A 23,761-nucleotide genomic window follows, 5' to 3' on the forward strand; every position below is an offset into this window, starting at 1 on the left:
ACCAACCTAAACAACCAACAACACAAGCAACCAGCAAAAGAAACAACAACAAAAAGACCAACAGGAAAAACAAACCAACAATAAAAACCACCAGCAAAAACAACCATCAATAAAAGCCAACAGCAAAAAAAACAACAAAAAAACACCAGCAAAAACAACCAACAATAAAAGCCTGCAGTAGAAACAACCAACAATAAATGCAACCAGCAAAAACAAGAAGCAACAACAAAAAAACTAGAACGGCGAAGCCGGAACATACTTTAAACTTACAATATATTAAAAATTGCAATATGTCCAGAACTAATGGAATAAAAATGTAACTGAATCATTGTTTTAAGTAATAAATTAAACGTGAGGCCTATGAGTATATTAACAAAACTTACGTTATGACGTTTATAAAAAGGAACTAGATAAGAGACGTTGTCATTCCTTGCAATGCTTTCCACTTTTGACGTCATCAATCGTTGCAAGGCTTTCCCGCCTTTTCCCTTTTTTGGTGCAAGTGCAAATCGTGTCAGATTTCTATTATTCAAACTTATCAGATTCTGTAGAAAAATTTTAATTTTAATGCTTTTTTATACTTTAAAATTATAAAAACAACTCCTGTATTTACTTAACTTACTTACAAACAGATTAAACAATTAACAATCCAAAATCATTATTTTTTTATAAATTTAATACTTTTTTATCATCATTATCAGTAACTTACCTTTTCTAGACTTGTCTGTGGCAATGGCTGAACAAAATCTAAAAAAGAAACTGTAACATTTTAATCTTATTATAATTACTTTTATGTTCAATAAAGTCTTTAGTAGAAATTTTATACTATTACATAGCATTATAAGCAACTGTTTGTGACGTTATTACAAGTTATAATGCCTGAACTTTAAATTACCTTTCTAGTGCGGGATGAACTTTTGACATCAAGATAATTTTATTTTAAACAAAAAACAAGTTAATTTATAATTTTTAATGGCATGTATATTTATTAGGACTCGTTTGCTACCTAATCTTAAAAATAAAATAAGATCGTGGCTCTAACTACAAATTAATCAGTTGAAAAAAAAATTGCCAAAAACGATTGTCTTTAGCCTAATACTAAATAAAAACAGTACACTACCCAGCCTTAATAATGTTAATTTTCTCAAAATTAGTTGAATTTAGCCTAAAGTTAAATTAATAATTGCATTTTAACGATGAATTCGCCATTTGGAAAATGCCGAAATTTAGCCTAACAAAAATAGTATTTTAATGCAACCTACAGCCTAAGAAACTAATTACTTTTTAGGAGCTTTGTTACATTTTACCTAATTATAAATTATATAACATATTTCTAGCCTAAAACTAACCTTTTCGTCTTTTGAAACAAATTCCAAACTTGTAAAAATCTTCGCAGCAAATTTCCGACCGGTTCTCGACGAAAGTTTTAGTGAAAGACAGAAATTTGGTCTCAAGCGCAGCCTGATGATTTGACGTCAATCAATCCTATTGGTCGAGAAAGTGTCGTCTGATTTTCGCGGCGGGAATTTCCATAGAAATTTTATTTTAATTCATTTTTTATTCAATTTTTATTCTGATATCTTTTTTTCATCTCATTTTAAGTCTAAAATCTTAGATTATTGGAAAGTTATGCTAGGTTTTTAAAATTGTTTCTAATTCAATGAAATTTCTTGCGACGAATTTTAATCCTTCATCGGCAAAAACAACAGGCATTAAAAATGTAGTAGGTCTAAAATTAAACAATATACTTTACATATTACACGTTTTTATAGGTAAATCTATATATTAAACGTAGATAAACAAAGTTGTCCACTTACCACTTGCCACAACGACATTTTAAATGTTTATTAATGCATCATTTGTTTTTTACAAATCGAAAATATATACCTGAACTACATTATGATGAACCACTAAGATTTATCCTTATTTTGACATTTGTTTTTAACATCAGTAATTTTTTTATGAATACCACCCCAAAACAAAAAATTTGTGGTGTGAAAAAATCATTTTTGTAGTATTGTTACAAACTTATCCTAAGTTTATTATATTTTAAAACCGGGTAATTATTTTGGTTACTCTAGTATAAAAATTACATTCAAAGGCCGGTGTAATAATGTTCGAAAGATATCTGTATATTTTTATGATATTTTAAAAATGCTATGAAATTTAAGTAAACGTCCAACAAAAAGGTACTACTTAGTTTAAAAACAAAATCATGACCATTCAATTTACCTAGTATACTTTGACAAATGCTTCGCTTCAATTGGCTTTAACAAAACCCATGATATACAGAAGAGTGAAATCAAAGAATTAACACACAATAGGGCAAGTGAGAAATATGTTTCAACAATAACGGAACTTTGTGTTCGTCAGGTTTATAGCAATATGATATTTCTTCAGTATTTGGTTCCTGTTTTAAAATGCAACGCCCATATATTTAACAAAAGAAAACTAGCTAAAGTTAGAATCATACCTATTTAAAGAAGCATTAACTTTAAATTCTACTCTATAGCCAATCCTGAAAAGTTGTTTTAACTAAGTTTATTTAAAAGCAAACGATTTGTTTGTATTTCCAAAAAGTCATGTCTAAAAAATATTCTTTAGAAGAACGGGAATTACAAAATGTGATCCAACTTAAAAATTTGTGTGACAGTAGAGGAAGAGAAAATACCCCCGAAGAATCAGCTAAAATACTTCACCAATTGGGTCTGATATATTTCGAACGAAGCAAAAAGAGACTCGATAAATTTACGATCATTAGAACGGCTGGGTTGCTTAACGCTGCCAAAGTTAGAGCACCCGACAATGTTGAAGCAATTAAAAATGACTTGCAAAACTTTTGTAATTTTTTGTTAAGTTCAGCAAATGCTACCAAAAACGATGCTGATCTGATAGCAGAGGCTAGAAAATTTAAAGGCACAATCGAAAAAGTAAGAGACGATATAAACGAAGCTTTAAGTCAAATTAAGAAAATTCCAGAAGATATAAGCAAAAACGAGGCAATAGATATGCAAAAGGACAAAATCGAACGCATGAAAAAGTTACAATTGGAAACTTCAAACAAAATCACTTCTCTTTTTAAAAATATTTCAAAATATTGTATTTGTGTTCTTGGAAAAGAACCGTGTGATTTTGCATTAACGGCAATGGGTTCGGTGGCCCGAAACGAGGTAACCCCTTACTCTGACTTTGAAAACATGCTACTCTTGGAAGAGGGTGTTCAAGATAGAGCTGATTTTCAAGATTGTTTAAAATACTTTCGTTGGTTTGCTGTGCTATTTCAAGTCATCCTAATAAATTTTGGAGAAACTGTTTTACCTCACTTAACAATTCCAAGTTTAAACACTTCAGATCAAAGTGAAAATAATTGGTTTTTTGATGCCCATACACCATCCGGCCTTTCCTTTGACGGATTCGTTCCATTTGCTTGCAAAACAATGTTAGGTAGCAATGGAGTGATTAAAACCAAAAACACCACGCTTAATTATGAATTAATAAAGCCTGTAAGTCAAATGGTAGAATATTTGGATAGCGCTGCAGAAATTAAAAATGGGTACCACTTGGCTGATATGTTGACTAAAACCTGCTTTGTAAGTGGAAATAAAAGTGTTTACGAGGACTTTTCCGAAATTGTAAGTAACAAAATGAAATTGCAACAGGCCGACGATAAAGTTACACGCAGTTTTCAAAAGCAAGTAGATGAGAATCTAAAATTATTTGAAGTAATGGATAATCTTAACAGGGCTGAGCAGTTATCCCAAATGAACATAAAGCACATATATCGAAGTACAACGGTATTTATATCAGATTTAGGAAAAAAACATTCCATTTTATGTACGTCGTCACTTGCTGTTGTTGATGAACTTTTTAAAAAAGGGGTTTTAAATACAGGAGAATGCCATGAGTTTAAATATTCGGTGGCCATAGCGTGTGAATTAAGATTAAGACATTACGTTGATATGAAAAGACAGGCAGATTTTGTATTAAACTGGAAAAAACTGCTCTTTGAGTTAATTGGTATTCCAAGTGCTGTTGATTACTTTGTTATAGCCGCCCATCTACAAAGAAAGTTTACAGGGCTAAAGGTTAATGAAGATTACAATCCAATAAATAGGGACGACCACAGAGCTTGCATATTCTATAGGCTTGACCTTTTTGAAAGCGCCAAAGAACAGTTTCAAAAACTGTTAAAAGAATTGGACATTAATGACACTGAATATAATTTACACAAAAGCGATTACATTCACCATATTGGGCTATGTTTAGTGAGGTTGGGTAAAGAACAGGAATCTTTACAATATATCGAAGAAGCTTTTGATTTGAAGGACAGTTTGCCAGTGGATGATCGCAATTACAAATCTCATGTAAATTGTGCAACTAATTTAGCTCGGGAGCTTTGTAATATCGGTAAATATGAAAAGTGTCTTGAAATTCTGCAGCGCCACAAAGCCACAATGGACCGATACAAAAATTATAAACGCCTTAACGGAAATAATTTATACGTCGATAAAATACACCAGCTAAGAAATGCATGTATTTCTATGAACGCACTTTATCACCAGAGCAAGTATTACGAAGCGGTTAAAATGGCAGAAGAAATTACAGATTACGCAGATAATTATGGTTGGTACAGCAACAAAGAAGAGTTAAGAAACTTAACAGATTTTATTGAAATAAAAGGTATACTCTTTTACAAATTAAAAAACTACCAAGAATCAAATAAGGCATTTAAAAAGACACTAGAATTTGAAAAAATTTTATATCATTATCATGAACAAATATCTTCAAACACAGCCTTGTGGTTTGCTCTAAGTAACTATAAATTGGATAAAAAATCAGAGGCTTTAGAATCCCTAAAACATATTCTAAAAAATCCATTATCATCATTCCATATTAGTGACCACATAGAAGAGTGTTTAGAAAATGTTAACAATATAGTACACCACGAACACGAATTACTTGAACTCAATGAAATTGATGAACTCTCCGCCGCGGTGGTGAATTTATTGATGATAACACGGAAAACCAATACAATTTGTATTTATACCAGGGTGGCAACCTTATTTCGCAATAATTTCACTATTAATGTAAATAAATCAAATTCAATTTAGAGTATTTATTGTTTTAAAACCACAATTTTTGCAAGTATTGGGACACTAATGACGTTTTCCTTTCTTTCGCCCACCACCTGCCTTTTTCGCACGTTCTCTCTTTCGAGCAAGTATTTCTCTCGTTTCCTGCTTTCTCTCCCATTGAAGTTGCTTAGCACTTGCTTTCTCACTGTTCTTAACTGCCGAGCTTGTGACAGAATCAAATCTACAAGAAAAGTTAAATTTTATTTCATTAAAGTCTGTTACATACCATTTGTAGTACAAATTTAAGATATGTATTTATTCTCTGCTCCTGTAGCTTAAAAATCACTGACTTGTCGTTCGCATTTTCTTCCAACATTAAACTAAATTCATCAAGATCCTCTTTTCTTCGTTTGTTGTTTTGTTTTTTATCATTTATATTTTTTCTTTTATTGGACTTCAATCCTTGTAAAAATACGTAAATTTAATTGAAGTTATAAATTATTTTTTACTTTTTATTTGATAAATAAATGCCCACTAATAATGTTGTGCAATTTAATGTAAGTTAAGAAAAAAAGTTAATAAAAAAACAAATATCTTACTCTGATCTTCCTCTTGATCACTTCCGACTTCCATAAACACTCCAGCTTCATCAAGGAGGTCCTCCTCCCCTTCCTCCATGTTGAATCCATATCCTGCTTCTTCAAAATTCGTTTCCTCATCATCTTTACATTTTATTAAAAAAAAAAAATATTAAAATTTAAAAAAAGAACAAAAATATAACAAGAATGTGCTATCTCATTTTTTTTAAATTTTTAGATAAATTTTGTTACCAAATTCATCTTCACTTTGCTCCTCAATTTCATTATCATCATTTTTGTTTCTAAAATTGAAAAATTAAATTAATGATGCCCAATTTTTATTAAACTATATTAAAAAACAACTTCGGAAAACGTCATTCATGGTTAGCTATTTAACTATTATTATAGCAAGTCATGATAAATAAAAATCAAGCATTACAATTAAAGGTCCTGGGTTTAATCCTAGGGTCAAAAATACCAAAAACTAACTAAGACAAAACTAGATTCAGCAGTAAATACAAATGTAAGTGTGTGGACTTTTTGGTTGTACACTGAGGTAAAAAATTTAATAATTTTTTTTTTTTTTTGCTAAAATTAAATTTAGACTTACTTGTTCTTATAAATATGATCAGCAAAATTAAGTTCCTTGTCAATCTCCTTCTGACCGTGGTCACTTCCCATAAATTTATGAAATTCCTCGTCATCTAAACTCTCAACATCACTCTCCTCCTCCTCCTTTTCCATCTTTTTCTCCTGCTTCATACTTCTTCCCTTTGCTCCTGCCTGACTGGAGAAATATCTAAAAAAAATTTGATATGAATATTTTACTGAAGGCTTCAAAATTCAGGATATAATTACTTAAGCTTAAAAAAATAAAAATGCAATTTCAAATATAATTAACAAAAGTCTTAACTAACCTAGTTTTAATATAGAAGTCATATCTTTGTTTATTGATTTAAAAAAAATTAAACCCACTTGTGGAAAAACACTTCTTCAGGACTTAGTTTCTTTTTAAGAAGAAACTCAACACTATTCACTGGAACAATGTTGTTGAAAGTTGCATGATGTTTTCGACGATGTGTTGAAATCACGACCGGCTTTCCCTTCTTCTTAAGTTGTTTTTGCTCTTGTGATTTCGGGTTTCGATAAACAAAACGATCAAGAAACCTAATGAAAAAAGTTAGTTCTAAATAAACAATAAGTCAATATCAAGTTTGTTTTGAGATTAACACATAAACAAAAAAAATAATAGATAGAAACAACATATATATATTTATAGGCCTATACAATTAAAAGAAACCCACAGCACAATAACATCTAAATTTTTGTAGTTATCTTTAAAAAAATATAAAAAAGGGTTTACTTGATTAAAGTGTAGTCATCCAAGGGATTTCCGATATGGGCATCAGAGTCAAACTTCTGATTAATTAAATTCTTCGCAAACAAAGTCACGGTTGGATGAAAATGACGGCCAACAGCATGAAGTTCCCACAATGCAGTTTTTTCGGATCCTGAATATTGTGGGTTACGATATAAAGGGTTGTACTCGGTCGTTCGTTTCATTGAGTCTTGATGTTTGTGAGTCCATGATGGTATTTTAGATGATTCTGAAGTTATTTCCTGGTTTCTGTGTAAATATGGTTAATTACAACAACTATAAGAAGTTATGCCCTTTATTAAAACTATAATATCACTCTTTGCTACTTTTTTCATTAATTTTTTACTTCTCTTCTACATCAGAATCTTCCGGAGCGTCAACAAAATGTTCTTCTCCTTCCTCTTCGTTTAACCATGATCCTTCCTTCTCTCCTTCAACTTTTTCTTTTTCGTTAATCTCTCCTCCCCTTCCAAGAAATCCAAATGTGAGCGAGGGTCTTGACTCCGAGAGTTGTGCCACTAGAGTTACAACAGCTGCGCAGAAGGGAGGAAGTTGAAGAGAGCACATTTGCATTAATCTTTTAATAAAAGATTGAACACGGGGCTCGCTTGGGTCTGCCTTTAAAGCTCTAAAAAAGATATTTTTATTTTAAGAATTTTTAATAATATTTAATACTGTAGATAAAATTTTAAACAATTAAAGATTAATCATACGGTAGAGCTATAAAGTAGTGCTATGGCATATACAAAAATGCAAGTAAATCTTAATTTTGACTGCAACTCTACTATTAAATTAAAAACATTTTAAAATGAATTTTTAAAATAAAATAACTAACCTGTAAACTAGATTTAATAACATTGGGTGCCGGCTAGTACACACTGGAACCTCATTGTGCATTAAAACAGAATACAAAGCATTATAAAACCTATCTGACACTTCACAACGAGAAGTAAAAACCTAAAATATAAAATCAATTTAGTCAGCTATATATCACACATTTATTTAACCTTTTATAGCGTGTATAGACTTACTTGAAATAAAAGAACAAGAGCTTGTACGGCGGTGTTGAGACTAGCAACGTGAACAGTTCGAAACAAAACATCAAGCTCCGATAAAAGTTCTCCATCGTCCATGTTAGCATATGGAAAAGCTCGATTTACACCTTATATTTAAAAAGAGAAAAACTTTTCTTAATTTTGAATATTATTGACCTGGTAATATTTGTAATTGTTTACCTACAGATTAGTTTTAAATAAGGTATAGGTAGTGACTGTTAACAAATAATTATTACTTAAGAACACCACAATATGACAGATGGCATTGAGATGATACCAATAGCAATAGTTTATGTGTCATGAGCCTTTTTGTGAAGTTTACTAACCTTAAAACAGTTATAATTACCTGTTAACAAAGCACTTAGCATTTTGTTATCTGCATTTTTTTTATTGACTAAAGCTTTAAAGAAACTGATATAAATTTGGATCAACTTCTGGGCAACCTCTTTCCTATAAAAAAAAACAATCGAAGCATTAAAAATAATGATAAACATATTGAAATAAATAAATATTAACTTTATAATAGTTCTTGAAGTTCTTACCTATCATGACTTAGTATTTGTGAGCTTAGAAAACAAACACAATAATATTGTGCTCTTGGTGCTAGGTTGGGTCTTAAAAGAAGATCTCGAACCTCATTAACAATAATTCCCTGCATAAGAGGATGCTTTTGAACTATACAGTTAAGCATATGAAGGGATTTTGATGCAATTTTGTATCTAAAAAAAATTTGACATGACAAAAATATTGATCAAGTTAAAAGATTCCTAAAGTTGCAACAAAATAACACTTTAGGTACGCTTATAAGTAACTTACTTTGGATCTCCAAGTTTGTTTACCAATATTGAGAGTAAAGACTTTTCCTGTTCTGGTTTATTGAGAATTAATTCTAGCGCCACCTTCATAGCTATATTAAAAATCAATAAATTTTATAGAACTACAAATTGACTACTTATACCTCAATAACTATGCACAAGCCAACATAAAATTTATCTGAACACAGCTTACATTTAGTTTTTGAAGCCTCCAACGCATCATGGGCAAGTACCTTAATAAGTTCAACAAATTCTCCGACAAGATCTTTTAAACGTTGTTCGTAGGCCCAGACTATTAATCGACGTTGACAGGATTCGCGTGACCACTCACCACTGTTGTCTTTTGCCTTAAGAACCCAAAATATAATTTTAAAGGCCAACAACTTAAAAACAAACAAACAGGAAAGTAAAATTAACAAAAATTTTAATATTATTAAAGTTTTAATAAACTGCATCCCTTTACATATATATATACTTTACAAACTTTATAAACAAATAATGTTTATACTTTTAATGACATAAGGACAAGGTCTAATGGATGTTGATAAAATAATCTTAATCTGCGATTATCTGGAAGCAAATCTCCAAGAAACAAATCACGAAGAGATTCAAGACCTAAATTCAAATACCAAGCAAAAAATTAAACTAATATAAAATAAATGAAATTCTAATGAATTGTTCAAACAGTTTACCTATAATAGCTTCTCTTCTTCCCTTTTTCTTGGCCATGGAAAGTAGAGTTTCAAGGCAGTGAAAATTATGAATTTGAGCTCCTTGGATCATTAAAGATAAAGCTGCAACCCTGTCAGATAAAGTGCCTAAAATCAAAAAATATAAAATAAATGAATTGAATTTACAACACTAGTGGAACTGTATGATTTAATTATTAGTTTTTTTTTTTTAATAAAGGAATTTAAAGCATTCATTCAACCAAAATACATAATAATATTAGATATATATAAATAAAATATTGCTAAGTTGAATTTATCATACCAGCAGTGGAAACTGTTTTCATCCAATTGGCATTACCGGAACCATCAGATGCATTGGCCTTTTTTTCATTCTTAGTTTTCCAGATTTTTAATTCGTTATCCAGTAACATCATTGCTTTTACTTTTAAAGCTTTGACATATGGTTCAGTTGGTGACACTTGACTAACAACATCAGAACTAAAATTTTCGTGCCAAGTTCCTGCAGCTTTAGTTATTAAGCGACTACTTAAAACACCAACATCCACATCAAAAGTAATTTCTGTCTTTTTTACAGAGGGTTTTACTTTTGTTGCAGGCTCTTCAAGGGATTTAACCGATTTCTTTTTTTTCTTAATTTTTTTTGGTTCTTCCGATTCATTTATAATTTTCTTTTCACTTTTAGATTTCTTTTTTGGCTTTTTATTAGTTTTAGCAACATTGGGTGTTGTTTTATTAGGAGACTCAATGGTGGTGCTGGAAACTGAATCATCTTGAAGGGGCTTCTTATTAAATAAAACAAAATTACTTTTAAAACACTAGATATATATATACACCACTTAAAAAATAAATATATATACATAATAAAGCAACAGAAGATTCTAAAAATTTTACAAATAAAAATAAACCTTTTTTGTTGACGTTTTGGGCTTAAGCTTTAAATGTTCTTTATCTTCAATCTTCTTTTGATTTTCCTCTGCTGTTATATCTTCTTTTTTATCCTTTTTCAGTTTCAGCTTTTTTTTTGATTTTTTTTCTGGCATTAAAGCTTGAAATCCTAATCCAGCAATCAGGTCTTGAAATTCATTTTTCTAAAATTAAAAGTGCAAATTTATTAACAACAAAAAACAAGCAAACACAAAATTAAAACAGAGAAAAATGCTTACATCAAATTTTTTTGTTGAATTTGATTTGGTTTTCTTAACAGGTTCGTTACTGTTAAAATCTTTGAGCATTTCATAATCCGCATGATCTCCACCCAAAGCTATAATATCATTTAAATCTAGGTTCTCATCCATTTTGTAAACACGATCTAAATCTTACGTCCTATTAAATTTAAAACTAAATTTTAATCACACAAATTAGGCGCATATTTTTACTAACTTACTACATGCTTACAGCTCTTCTTTTTATGCAAAGTATATTTAAAACAAATGGAAAGAAGACTACAAAACAGAAGACTACAAATAAAAATAAATAAGATTGTACCATGTGAGTTGAAATTGCAAACATGTGTCTTCAATTAACGGTTCACTGATTTTAAATTAAACGTTATCCTCAATTTTAATATAGTATATACTTTTTTTATCGTATAACACGTTTTATTGCAGTATAACACCTAAGTACCTAATTTGATTGAAAAAGTATTTAATTGATTTAAAAAATAGGTATTTCTTGCGTGCTATAACAAAGCTAGTAAAAAAAATCCCCGTTTTTCTGCTTGTTGCATCACTTCAGACCATTCGTTTATCTTGTATTGTTTACAAAAAAATAAAATATCATTGTAATTAGAAATAAATAAATTTTACTTTTGAAGTAACATCAATAGTTTTTATTTAGGTCTATTTAAGAATTGAGGCTGATGTTTATTTATTGTATACTAACAAGATGTTTCAATTTAAACAGATTTAAGATTAAAAACCGTTTTTGTAAATAAATATTATTTAATCATATTAAAAAAACTTACCAGACCACCTTTCAAAGACAAATAACATTTGATCTCACATGATCAAAAAATGAATCCAGTTGTAATTGCATTTTTAAGAACTTATGCCCCTGTTATTTTATTTCCTGTGACAGCAACATTTGGGTATGTTGGTTACAAACTAGAGTGGTGGTTAAAGAAGGATATAGATCAAGCTGTGGATAGAGAGGGAATTTCAGAACTTCGCAATCAACGTTTTATTGAAGCATTTAAATCTGATGAAACCAACAATTCTACTGTATTAAATGCAGAAAGTTCAAAGGCAAAACGAAGAACTATTTTTGATAAAAATTAAACCTGTGTTCTGATTAAATTATTTGTTTTATCAAGTGTTATTACTTACATTGTGTACACTTACCTTTTTTTAATAGTAAAATTTGCAAACTTTATTCTATTTAATCTAATGTTGTTTTAAAAAAATGTAATTTTTCAGATTTGCATAAAAAATGAGTTTTAAAAATTCTTTAAACACTAAATTATTTAGTAACCTAGTAAAATCATTTTGTAACCTTCAACAACAACGAACTAAAACCCACATTATTAACAAAAAAGTTAGATTGTCAGAAAAAAAGCTTGCCAAAAAATTTGTAGACGAAAAACTTATCACATTCATTGGTGGAAAAGGGGGCGACGGAAAGTCTTTATTTCACAGAGACAGAATGACAATCACTGGGGGCCCGAAAGGAGGTGATGGGGGTAATGGAGGAGATGTAATTATAGTTGCCAACTCAGGGATAACAACTCTGCAAAAGTTACGCCATATATACAAAGCCGAAAGTGGCAGTGATGGTGGAGGGTTTGCGAATGGAAAATTCGGTCAAGATTTAATTGTAAATGTTCCGGTAGGCACTATTTTTCGTACAGTTGACTCTTATGATGTGGTTAAAGACTTATCAAAGGATGGAGAAGAGTTTATGGTATGTGTTGGCGGGATAGGTGGTAAAGGAAATAAATTTTTTGCCAGCAGCATAAACACAACTCCAGAAAAGTGCACACCGGGTACAGATGGAGAAGTGGTACGCCTGGTACTCGAATTAAAAACTATTGCAAATGGCGGTTTGGTCGGTTTTCCAAACGCTGGTAAATCAACACTTCTAAGAGCTTTCTCGAAAGCGAGACCTCATGTTGCACCATATCAATTCACAACATTGGTACCACACCTTGGGGTACTTAATTACGACGATTTTACTTACATAACCCTTGCTGACACCCCTGGCATTATTGAAGGGGCATCAATAAATAAAGGACTTGGTTTTAGGTTTTTAAAACATGTTGATCGCTGTCAATTTTTACTTTATGTCATTGATCTTAGTGTTCCAGACCCCTGGATACAAGTTGAAACTCTTAAAAATGAATTTAGACAATATAACTCAGATTTACTAAAACGACCGACAATAGTTTTAGGTAATAAAATCGATTTGCCGTTGGCTAAATCTGCGTTTCCTGATTTTCAGAAACAAATTCAAGCAGAAAATCCTGAATGGTATGTTATGGGCATTTCGGGCAAAAAAGGACAATGTCTGGAAGATGTTATTGAAGGAATAAGATATGTTTATGATACCTCAGTACTTAACAAACATGTACCATCACCTAATATTAATGTTTAAACTAAATATATATTATGCAAAAAAAAATAAAAAAATCTATTAAGTTTGCAACATTATTTATTAGATTTAAATAAAAAGACTTAGATTTTAAAGTATTTGTATTAAAAAAATTTGTTAAACCATTGTTCTATTTCATAATGTGAAGGTAAAAAACTAATAAATTTTTTAATAACCGGTTCACCGTTTTCATGAAAAGTTAAGTTTCCTTTTTCGTCTTTTACAATATTATCAAAATGAACTTCAATAACTCGATAACCAAGTAATCCTTGCTTGTATATTTCAACTCGTTCTAAAAGAAAAAATTGGATTAAATCATTTTTAATATAGAAATAAGGGCACTTGTTAACTTACTGTATTCTTCATTTATGTCAACTTTAGTAAATGACCCAGCATCTTTATTTAGCTCTTGATTTTCGTGGGAAAATTGCACATAGCCTCTTTTGTTTATCGGTGTTCCAAAAACAACTTTAGAAACTCTTTCTTGCCTTTCTTCAGGAGTTAGTTTTTGTTTTTCAGATTGTTCTGCCTTCAAAGAGTTTAAATACTCCTCTTCTTTTTCGTGGTCCTTGGTTTTCCAAACATGATGTGCATATGCAAAGCAAGCCCCACTTACTAAAAGAGCTCCTGCAAGAGGCATAGTGTAACTTCTTCCAAATAATCCAACTTTTTGTCTAATTACATTCGGTTCTCCACGTCCAACAACTGACTGATTTAATTCCTGTTTTACAATGTCATATTTTCTTGGGTCGTGTTCTTCCATTTCGTATAATATATTAAAGCATACTGTATATACCAGACAACATAGACAGTAACAAACACCAAAATAGACGTTCACACAAAAATTGCTTTATATTGCTAAAAAAAATATTATTAAAAAAATGTTTTTAACATAAGTATTACAACTTTTTGGATAGTTTTTTTATGAGTCACCAAGTGTACTAAAACACAACTCTGGGTAACAGCATACAAAACACGTTTAAGGTATTAATTCAGCAAATAACACCCTAACTACAAACAAACTCTGCACATACTGCTGTAACAATATAGACAGATTAGGCATACTTTCCATTGGTTTAAAGTTGAGGTTAACGCAAAAACAATTAACTAAAAATCATACCTTATAATTCCCTGATAAGCTTTTCTTCTATACTTGAACTGGTTTATACTTAATTAAATTTAAAAATATATAAAAAAAACGTTATTCTTGCTTTTCTGTATGTGAACACTTTAACTTGGTTACAATTTCAAGGGGGAACCCCCTGATATTATGAACCAGTGTGAACTGAAAAATTTTGATTAGTTTATCCCCAAAACTGTTTAAAATTAATACAATTTTAAACTAGTTTGGATAGAGTAAAACTGTTCAATATCCTTATATAAACTTATCGCTAAAGTTGTAACTCTCTGTATGTAATTAGTTGGAAATTGTTATTAAATAAAGATCAATACAGTTTAATTACAAATATGATGCAAAGCGCAATGACGTTGCTAAAATTTATATAATTATTTAAACATTTCATTAAAAGATCTTCCAATAAGCCATCTTCTTACTTCACTTGTTCCGGCTCCAATTTCATATAATTTTGCATCGCGAAGATATCGTCCAGTTGGGTAGTCATTAATATACCCATTTCCACCTTAACAATCATCATTTTATTATATTTGTTATAAACAAAACATTATAATTAAAAACCAAATAATTTGGGCATTTAATCAGCAAATTTTAAAAGAAAATGAACCACTTTTTTAATTGTAACTATTTACCTAGGCATTGAATTCCATCTAGTGCAACTTGTGTAGCATTTTCAGCAGCATACAAGATAACCCCGGCACAATCCCGGTTATTGAAATGACCTTTATCGCAAGCTCTTGCCACACTGTACATGTAACATCGGCAAGCACTTAATCGAGTATACATGTCAGCCATTTTACCCTGCATCAACTGCAAAAAAAAAACTTTCAAAATACATTTCAAGATTTTTCTACAAATATTAGGCAACAAATTAAACTATCAAAAAAATTGAACAAAATATAAAAACAATAAAAATTTTATGGTAAAAGCCCCTAAAAAATACAAATCATTACCTGAAACTCTCCTATGCTTTTTCCAAACTGTTTTCTTTCATGAACGTATGGGAAAGCTGTGTCGAGTACAGATTGCATTATTCTGCAATATAAATAAGAACATATAAACATTGTAATCTAGATTAACACTAATTTTAGGTTTATAACATTTTGGCAATGACTAACTTGAGGCAGGTAAATGGTGAAAATTGATAGTTTTACTAATTAGACTATTGCCACCATAATAAAGAAATTATAATAGAGTGCAGTGTTTCATTTAATTTTAAATTAAATATACAACAATATTGTTACTACAATAAAAAAGGGCCTAACTACAAGGTTACTTCAAAATATAACACCTTTACCGCCATAAAACACAAATCAATGCGTTTTTAATTAAATTACAATTAAACAAAACCATTTTAAAGCTGAATCAAACTTAAATTACCCTATTGGACCCGCAGATAACACAAGTCTCTCCAGGTCTAAACCACTCATCAGAACATAAACACCTTTGTTCAGTGATCCGAGAGTATTTTTAGCTAATCAAAAATGGCATGCAAATTAGTGAAAATTTTTCGGGGTAATTAGTGCTAAGGCTTCCCATAGTGACAAAATAGTTTTGTGTAGGCTAAATGAAACACTGCACACTTATACACATCGCGGAAAGATAATTACAGTGAAGGTGGGGCAAAAATTGGGGTGTTGCTTAAAAATTATAAGAATTTGTTTAAAAAATTAAATCAAAATGTGGTTTCCCTACCCTACTGGTCCTGCAGTGGCACCAAGCCTTTCTAAGTCTAAGCCAGTCATTAGCACATAAACACCTTTATTTTCTGGCCCCAGCACATTAAACGCTAAACATTAATCAATATTATATATTCCAAATAATTTTAAAAGCGCCACATAATGAATTAAAGGAATATTATGGACACAAACCTAGTGCCTAAGTATTAAAAAGCGATCATACAACTCATTACCTTTTGGCAAAACAAATGTAAACAATCTTAATTTATATTTAAAACAAAACATGACAAACCTGGCACTTTGCAATCCTCAAAAACTAATTCACTTGTATTCGAACCCCTCATTCCTAACTTATCAAGCTTAGGTGCATTAGAGAATCCTTCCATTCCTCTCTCAATTAAGAAAGCTGTGATTCCTTGGGACTCTGCACTTAAGTCTGTCTTTGCATAAACTACAAGGGTATCAGCATCTGGTCCATTTGTGATCCAAAATTTACTCCCATTTAAGATATAGTAGTCACCTTAAAAATTCATATTTTTAACTATGTATACCATTACAATTAAAAATACTAAAAAAAACATGCAAAAATAATTGCTTTATTTAGTTCAGTCAATAGTTAACCTAATTACATATTTAATATCTTATTGTCAAAACTGCAAACCCATTGTAGAGAATAATTTTGGTTTATAACATAAACACTTTTTTTTTAAATATTTTTTACCCTTTTTTTCTGCTTTAAGTTTCATTGAAACAACATCGGAACCCGAACCAGTTTCACTCATGGCTAAAGCACCAACATGCTCACCCGATATTAACTAACAACAAAGTTATTAATAAAAAAAATTTGCACACTACTATATTACTTCACACGAGATATAGGCCTATTAAAAAAATAAGAATGATGAAATATATTTTAAAACAACTTTTTTAAAAATATTACCTTAGGAAGATATTTAGTTTTTTGTTCATCATTTGCATGTCTTACAAGCTGATTAACACATAGATTTGAATGTGCTCCATAACTCAGTGCAACACCTGCACTAACTCTTGACATTTCCTCCATTACAATACAATGCTCAAATATGCCAAGACCAGTCCCACCATCAGATTCTGTAATACAAATTTAAAAATACAAGATCTATTTTTATTTTTTTGCCAACAGAAAAAAAAAATATTTTGCACTAAAATTTTGTTATACAAACATTTTGAAAATGATTTTGAAAATATTTTATTTAATTTAGTAGTACTGCAATAGATGATTGAAAAACCACATCATCAAAATAAAAATTTTTCTACCTGGAGCTGTAATTCCAAGTAAACCCATGTTACCCAATTTTCTCCAATAATCCCTCATTTGTGGAAAGGAATTGGATTTGTCAATTTCATCTGCAAATGGTGCCAATTCCTCTGCAAGAAATTTTTTGATGCTTTGTCGTAACTGCAATGAGAGTATGCTTTAATAAAAATGAACTTTAACGTATAAATACAAAACAATAATGTATATATATCTGGTAATTTAGATAAAGTTATAAAAACTAAACCATCTGAAATAATATGATAGTCGTCCAGTCTGGAAAGTAGGGCAACGTGCACGCACGAGATTTTTTTCATTAAAAAAAATGCACGCCTGGAATTAGCGTTTTGCGCGCCTGGTTTCTTAAAAAAATGTTCACGCGCAGTACTGACGCCTAAAACACGCTAACATAAATCACGCGTGCACGCCTAGACCGGAAATTTTGGTACGCGTGCACGCGCGATCACGCATTTTTTTACGCTTGCACGCACGAGATTTCCAGACTGGATAGTCGTTACCTGTTTTTGATCTTCTGTAAATCCCAATAAATCATCGTCTATTGGCACAGAGGTGCTGTATGATTTACATGTTGATGCTGCTGATTTAAAATTGGGTTTGTTTTGCCTTATGTTGCGACAACATATACGTGATATTCCAGAAAAAAGACGAGACATGATTTATGAATATGATGAAACAACTGGTCTTTTCAATTGCCACTCCCAATTCCAACTGACTGGTGAATGATGGGGCACTATGATTAATACTGTCAACTACTAAAAAACTACTCGGGGTGTTTTTAAGACCTTGTCAGGACGTTCTAAGTAATACTTGCCCTGTTTTGTTTGTTAGGCCAGTCTTCCCAGAGCAAAAATAAAATTAGGAGCAAATTCAGGGTAGACACTTTTTTCGTAAAACTTTTTTTTCGTGAAAAAAACTTTTTAAATATGTTTTTCTCTTGAAATATAATTCTTATTAAACCTAAAATAGGTGATTTATATGGTTAAACGTAAAAAAGTTTTTTTATCATGTTTTTAAAACGCTAAGTTTTTAATATAAAAGCAATTTCTATAACGCATGCAAACAAAACTGTAAAGTAAAACAAAACTTGAACTGCGGTACAAATAAACTTATTGTTATACCAAGACACACAATACATGATTTTTACTCATTGCATAGATACTACGAAACAAATATGCTTCTAATCTATAAACACAGTCAATAAATAAAAAAGTAATAGTTTAGTGTACAACGCGTTTGCTAAACTCTTTATAAAACGCCTACGTCATCAGCCAGCTTTGCTTCTGACAACAACAAACAAAAAGTGAATTACTCTAAACATTCATTTTTGTTTTCAAAGTCGTACCACCATTTCTCTAACGAAGGCACATTGGAATACCCTTTTTTAGACCGAAGTCTATTGCACAGGGCACAATACCCGTATAGTTGTGTTGTTGTTGAATCGTGATTGTCCGATTTGGGAGATAAAGAGTTAGGTGACCTCACCAAAATGTCTCTCCAATCAAAATATTTTAAATAAGCCTCTGTATTATTGTTGAGATTGTGAAGATATGCAGCTAATTTAGCAGGAGTTTCAAAATCCTCCGCAAAGATAAATGAATTCGGAGGGGCCAGCTCAATAATATCTTTTTTAGTTGGACCCCATACAACTGGAACAACGCCACTGTAATTTAAATCGTTACGTCATCATTGCTTAAGTAAATTCGTATTATTACACTTTTAAATGCGCTTGCCTGTAAATGGCGTTAACCCAAAACTTTTCGGTAACGTAGTCCCGGCAATGTAAGGTATTTTCAAAAGCAAAATAAAACTTGTATTTTCTTAACACTTCAAAGGATTCTTTTGTTTTGTATTTTGGAATATGATTTTCTGGAAAGCATTTTCCAAAGCGGTCAACTTCAAGCCCCGCCTTAAATTTAAAGACATTTTTATTATTATTTTATATTACTGTTGCGTACTTTTATACCTTAGAAAGCTTACTTTAATTACGTCTTCCACATAATTATATCTATAAGTTGACCCTTTGTCATTTTTGCAATGACTGACAATCCAAATAGCAACTTTACTTTTTTCGTTTACTAGATTTGTTATGTTTTTGTCAAGAACAGCAATTTTTGGTGGATATTCGTTCACGTTTTTAAAGTAGGGGATAAAAATGTCGGAATTTCTCCTAAAACAAGAAAAATACAAGTCAAACCGATATTAACAGGTTTTTGTCGTAAATAAATACTTTAAAAGCTTGTAAATCTATGTAAACAGAAAGTTCTGTTTAACAAATCAATAATACCTGTGTGTCATGGTAGCATTGAAATAATGGTCTTCAAAAAACAAACCGAGGTTAAACTTTTTTTTAATATTTCTTGGCGATTCTTTACACAACCAAACATAAACTTGTTCTCGCGTTCTGAAATCAATAAAAATAATCACATTTAATATTTAATTTTTTTAAATCTCTTAAAAAAACAAGAAAAAAAGCATCAAACATGATGTTGTCTAGATTCGAACCTCGTATCTTTGAGAGGAAGAATGCCAGTATTTCGATAATGAATGACGATTGCATCACTTTGCGTCATTAAAGATCGATCTTCAGTTATTTCGCAATTTCCACATCTCTTATCCAACCAACTTGGATGTGACACAGTCGAAGGGATATTCCACAATAATATAAGTTTTCGTGATATATATCTTAACACAAAGTATAATATCCTTTAATTAATATAATCTCATCACCTAGACGAGTTTGTTTGCTATTACAACAAGTACCCACTTAAGAAATATAACGTCATGTGCGATACGATATTTTTTACCCTGGGGATTGTCAAGATAATAAGACAGTTGAAGCAATCAGATAAATTATTTTTTACGCATGCTATCTAAAATACATTTAAAATATACTCACAAATTTGTCGTGGATTTAAATTTCGTAGTGGTTAGAGTTTTCCTTTCTACTGTTGAATGAAAGTTAATTGTTAAATTGTAAGTTACATTTAAACAAAGTGTAACATTAATATATTAAGGCCCTTGACTTAGTGCTTTTGAATTACAATTAAATCTTCGTTACAACCAACCTTTTTGTACTGCTTTGTACAAATTATCTGGACCATATTTGCAATAGTACAGAAATCCAAAAACAACCAAGACAATAATCGACTTTAGAACTCTGTTTGCAGCCCACCTGACATAAAACATTTATATGACACCATTTTCAAAGATGTACTAAACGTAGTAAACCTTACATGCTCAACAAATTTAAAACAGATACTTACTTTGGTAAAATACATTTCAGTCCCACATGTTTAAACTTTCCAAAGTTACCTGACCTTGTTGACATATTAAAAGTTGATAAACTACTACATAGATATAGTTTTTAATTAGTTATTGTTATTCTGTTAAAGAAACCGAAGTTTATAGATCAAGTTAAATGATATGAATACCACAATATACTTAACCTACCTTTTCAAAAAGTAGCATACCAATAATTGGTATTGTTATTATAGATCACTGTTACAAAATGCTGGTATATATGTAAGAACAGTTACTTCTGTAAAAGAAAAACTAGAAAGAATTGTAAATATGCCCGAGGCTTAAATTAACTACGCTTTCTAATGCTGCACGTGCACGTGTAAAATTATATTAATTCTGTTTGGCAACATGTCTATTAAAACAATGTCTAGTGGTTAATATTTGCTTATTGTTAACCTACAAAAGATCTAGGTCGATTGTAAAAGTCTACGATTTATTTACTGCCAACATATGACACAAACAGCAGCTGTTCTGACTTTATATTGTCAATGCAAAGTATAAAGCACAACTGCAAATGTTCTTTCCTTCCTTTGATTCACCGCGCACTGTTAATAATAGAAGTAAAATAACTAAAACGCCTGAATAAATTTACGACCTTTACCAACCTACGGGCTAAAACAAACTTGCTTAAATAGCAAAATGCCTGATTTAAACGCTAAACCTTTAAGCGTAGAATTAAATTTGTACCTATTGGCCTTAATGTGTTCGTTTCAAAGTTTTTTTTGGCGATGATGTAACATCTTGTTACACCAACCAACACTTTACAAAAATTAATTGAATGCCAATAAACATACAAATAAACTACGACATGTATTTAACTTAAACAATTATAAACACTAAACAAAACGATTACTACAAAAGGATATAACTTATATGGCGCGTTTGTAAACTTAAACCATACCCTAGATAATTAGATTTAAGACTACGTTCTCTTATTGAAGATCAATTAAGAGGATTCTTTTTCTTCTTTTAATTCCTCCAATTCGTCGTCTTCTTTTAATTCCTTCGATTCGTCGTCGTCTTCTTTTATCGATTCCTCTTCAGGATTTACTGGTACTCGGTCTGTTTTGGGCTTTTTTTTAACCCATGGACAACATTTAGGAATCCAACCGTTTCGAATTTTTCTCGACCATAAGCAGCAAATGTAAAATACGCCAAGACCCTACGATCAATACCATTACCAGTAAAATATTTAAATACCCAAATACATATAAAAATACTTTACATCGTGCATTTTTGATTTAATGATATGACAAGCTTAAGATTTTAAGAAACTGTGCGAGACGTTGGACTATATGTTAGGCAAAAATAAAAAAATAGCATCAAACTTTCAAAAAGGGCTCGTAAAACCCGTACCAAAGTCTACTGAAATGATCTTGGCTTAAAATTATAAGTTTCATAACTTGAAATGTAAAGCATACTTACCAATATAAAAGATAAAATCATGAAAAGGACACTAGTGGTGTTTCTATTTCCGGGTCGTTCTGATAGCAGGAACAAATAAGCCAGCAGCCAAGTAAACACAATCAGGACGATCAAAAATACCGCCAGTACTTCCTGGTGATCTAAGAACTTCTTTTTGCTAACCGTTACTCGTTTCTACAAAAAAATTCAATATTTCTTAACAATTTGCATAAAAAACAATAGCCAGTTATTATCACTTCTCGGCAACGCCATAAGATCGTGGGTTTAATCCCCACTGCTCCCATGCTGTAGCGCCCTTATGTAATGCGCTACAAACGGTATGAACTTTTGCTGAGCCAGCACATAATCAGCAGCATAATAACCGGGCAATTATAATCTATAAGATCCCAAACTGCTAAAGGCAACTCGAGACTGGATTGGAGTAACTAATGTTATTTTATGTTTAGGTCGCGCAATCGACTTTCCCACATCGAGGATAAAGATATATATACAAAAAAAAAACTTTAACAATATTTAAAGACTGCAATGGCAGTTTAAGACTTAGTCAGGTGTTTATAAGCTGCAAAGGTGGAATTTTACAGTGATAATTAAATACAGAAATTAGAAGCGTATTAGTTTTAAATTAACTTACTGGTGGCGAGTTACATAACAGCACAAAGGTGAATATAATAGCTAACAACACCATTATTCCAACGGGTAGGAGAAGGCCGAAATAAAATGAATTTCCTTGTACCCAACATGCTTGTCCCATTCGATACGCTGTTCTCACTAAAAAAATATTTAATTTTAAGTATCAGGAATATAAAACAATTTAACTACCCTTTTTTATTCATTGCTCTTAATACACAAATTACTGTTGGCTTCCTTATGCAAAATAAATTTAAATATTTACCCATTGTTGAACTTGGTGGATCGATATGATAAAGAGTTATAAGAGCATCGAACAAAACTATAATAAGGGGAACGCCAACTGCAAAGACAGCAGCCAGTATGTACGAGAACTTGTTTTCTTTCTACACCGAACAAAAAATAATTTTTTTTTAAAAATCCATTTAAAAATTAAAATTAAAATGTGTCAAATATATATTACCTTAAGCCAAACTGAATAAAGTTGGTACATAAACACACTCATCCAGCACCACGAGCTCAAATAGAAGAATTGTAATAACGCAGCAACCACGTTACAATTCGAGTTGTTTACCTTACCTACGCCAACTAGAAACGTGATTGTCATAATAATTAGGCAAAGATATATGCACACCAGAGCCGGAGTTGTTTCCCGACTTCGGAAAAATCTAAATCGAACAATTGTAATGCTCGTAACGCAATATTTTCAGAGTAAAGTCTAAGTTGTTTTTAAATAATGGAACAATATATAATGTTTGTCCAATAAAAGAACTTCATACTAAAATAAACTGCTTTTTTGTGGAAATTCTAAAGAAACACACGAGCAAACATTCGTTGCAACTACCAAACGACATCTAGTTTAAAATAATAGTAAATACTTACGGGAACAAAATATAAATAATACAAGTCAGCATCAGAAGAAGAACCATGAATATTCCACCAACATAAATAACAGGGGGCAGTTTCAGATCTGGATAATTCTTCGAATGGAACTAAAAGAATTATAAAAAATGTAATAAATAGTTTAATTTGACTGTTCCAAACTTCTATATCACCTTAATATAACTTATAAGTCAGTAGGCTAATTTATACATACATACAG

General features: G+C 30.9%; 7 protein-coding genes across 9 annotated transcripts in view; 2 read left to right on the plus strand and 5 right to left on the minus strand.

The window, feature by feature from the left end:
* Positions 1-4,518: 4,518 nt before the first annotated feature.
* LOC145756011 (CCAAT/enhancer-binding protein zeta-like) lies at positions 4,519-11,091 on the minus strand. Of its 2 annotated transcripts, none has more exons than XM_082572232.1 (20): positions 11,079-11,091; positions 10,757-10,916; positions 10,499-10,681; positions 9,895-10,372; positions 9,594-9,719; positions 9,410-9,516; positions 9,095-9,248; positions 8,903-8,993; positions 8,629-8,805; positions 8,433-8,536; positions 8,063-8,193; positions 7,867-7,988; positions 7,378-7,659; positions 7,017-7,280; positions 6,629-6,820; positions 6,264-6,452; positions 5,906-5,955; positions 5,675-5,797; positions 5,426-5,537; positions 4,519-5,316 (listed from the first exon to the last, which is right to left on the minus strand). In XM_082572232.1, exons 2-20 carry the CDS (start codon positions 10,886-10,888, stop codon positions 5,157-5,159), a joined length of 3,177 nt encoding a protein of 1,058 aa, XP_082428358.1. In that variant the 5' UTR covers positions 10,889-10,916; positions 11,079-11,091; the 3' UTR covers positions 4,519-5,156. The 2 variants fall into 2 exon arrangements, with proteins under 2 accessions (XP_082428358.1, XP_082428357.1); XM_082572231.1 differs by having other exon boundaries at positions 9,895-10,375.
* Positions 11,092-11,499: 408 nt separating this feature from the next.
* Positions 11,500-11,963, plus strand: LOC145754958 (small integral membrane protein 12-A-like). The gene has a single exon (XM_082571135.1). It carries the CDS (start codon positions 11,606-11,608, stop codon positions 11,867-11,869), a length of 264 nt encoding a protein of 87 aa, XP_082427261.1. The 5' UTR covers positions 11,500-11,605; the 3' UTR covers positions 11,870-11,963.
* LOC145754956 (mitochondrial ribosome-associated GTPase 2-like) lies at positions 11,905-13,257 on the plus strand. Its single transcript, XM_082571132.1, has one exon. It carries the CDS (start codon positions 12,021-12,023, stop codon positions 13,179-13,181), a length of 1,161 nt encoding a protein of 386 aa, XP_082427258.1. The 5' UTR covers positions 11,905-12,020; the 3' UTR covers positions 13,182-13,257.
* Positions 13,227-14,413, minus strand: LOC145754957 (uncharacterized). The gene is made up of 3 exons (XM_082571134.1): positions 14,299-14,413; positions 13,533-14,036; positions 13,227-13,470 (listed from the first exon to the last, which is right to left on the minus strand). Exons 2-3 carry the CDS (start codon positions 13,939-13,941, stop codon positions 13,283-13,285), a joined length of 597 nt encoding a protein of 198 aa, XP_082427260.1. The 5' UTR covers positions 13,942-14,036; positions 14,299-14,413; the 3' UTR covers positions 13,227-13,282.
* Positions 14,414-14,597: 184 nt separating this feature from the next.
* Positions 14,598-18,140, minus strand: LOC145754536 (isovaleryl-CoA dehydrogenase, mitochondrial-like). Of its 2 annotated transcripts, none has more exons than XM_082570600.1 (9): positions 17,805-18,140; positions 17,289-17,430; positions 16,933-17,102; positions 16,714-16,807; positions 16,285-16,512; positions 15,694-15,787; positions 15,267-15,348; positions 14,946-15,123; positions 14,598-14,818 (listed from the first exon to the last, which is right to left on the minus strand). In XM_082570600.1, the coding sequence occupies exons 1-9, from the start codon at positions 17,958-17,960 to the stop codon at positions 14,685-14,687; spliced, it is 1,278 nt and encodes a 425-aa protein (XP_082426726.1). In that variant the 5' UTR covers positions 17,961-18,140; the 3' UTR covers positions 14,598-14,684. The 2 variants fall into 2 exon arrangements, with proteins under 2 accessions (XP_082426726.1, XP_082426727.1); XM_082570601.1 differs by lacking the exon at positions 15,694-15,787 and adding an exon at positions 16,009-16,102.
* A 227-nt stretch (positions 18,141-18,367) lies between these two features.
* Positions 18,368-20,906, minus strand: LOC145755224 (3-galactosyl-N-acetylglucosaminide 4-alpha-L-fucosyltransferase FUT3-like). The gene is made up of 9 exons (XM_082571451.1): positions 20,758-20,906; positions 20,571-20,654; positions 20,373-20,479; positions 20,204-20,252; positions 19,810-19,989; positions 19,592-19,708; positions 19,285-19,474; positions 19,038-19,213; positions 18,368-18,967 (listed from the first exon to the last, which is right to left on the minus strand). Exons 2-9 carry the CDS (start codon positions 20,633-20,635, stop codon positions 18,613-18,615), a joined length of 1,239 nt encoding a protein of 412 aa, XP_082427577.1. The 5' UTR covers positions 20,636-20,654; positions 20,758-20,906; the 3' UTR covers positions 18,368-18,612.
* Positions 20,907-21,398: 492 nt separating this feature from the next.
* Positions 21,399-23,761, minus strand: part of LOC145755675 (uncharacterized) — a 64,433-nt gene continuing 62,070 nt past the window's right edge. The window contains exons 243-248 of the mRNA XM_082571927.1: positions 23,542-23,651; positions 23,123-23,327; positions 22,925-23,045; positions 22,664-22,800; positions 22,033-22,206; positions 21,399-21,769 (exon numbers count right to left, since the gene is read on the minus strand). Of these exons, the coding sequence (XP_082428053.1) occupies positions 21,554-21,769; positions 22,033-22,206; positions 22,664-22,800; positions 22,925-23,045; positions 23,123-23,327; positions 23,542-23,651 (963 nt within the window). The 3' untranslated portion in view covers positions 21,399-21,553. The remainder of the gene's footprint in view (positions 21,770-22,032; positions 22,207-22,663; positions 22,801-22,924; positions 23,046-23,122; positions 23,328-23,541; positions 23,652-23,761) is intronic.

The sequence above is a fragment of the Corella eumyota genome, chromosome 6 (genome assembly GCF_963082875.1).
Source record: "Corella eumyota chromosome 6, kaCorEumy4.1, whole genome shotgun sequence".
Taxonomy (NCBI): domain Eukaryota; kingdom Metazoa; phylum Chordata; class Ascidiacea; order Phlebobranchia; family Corellidae; genus Corella; species Corella eumyota.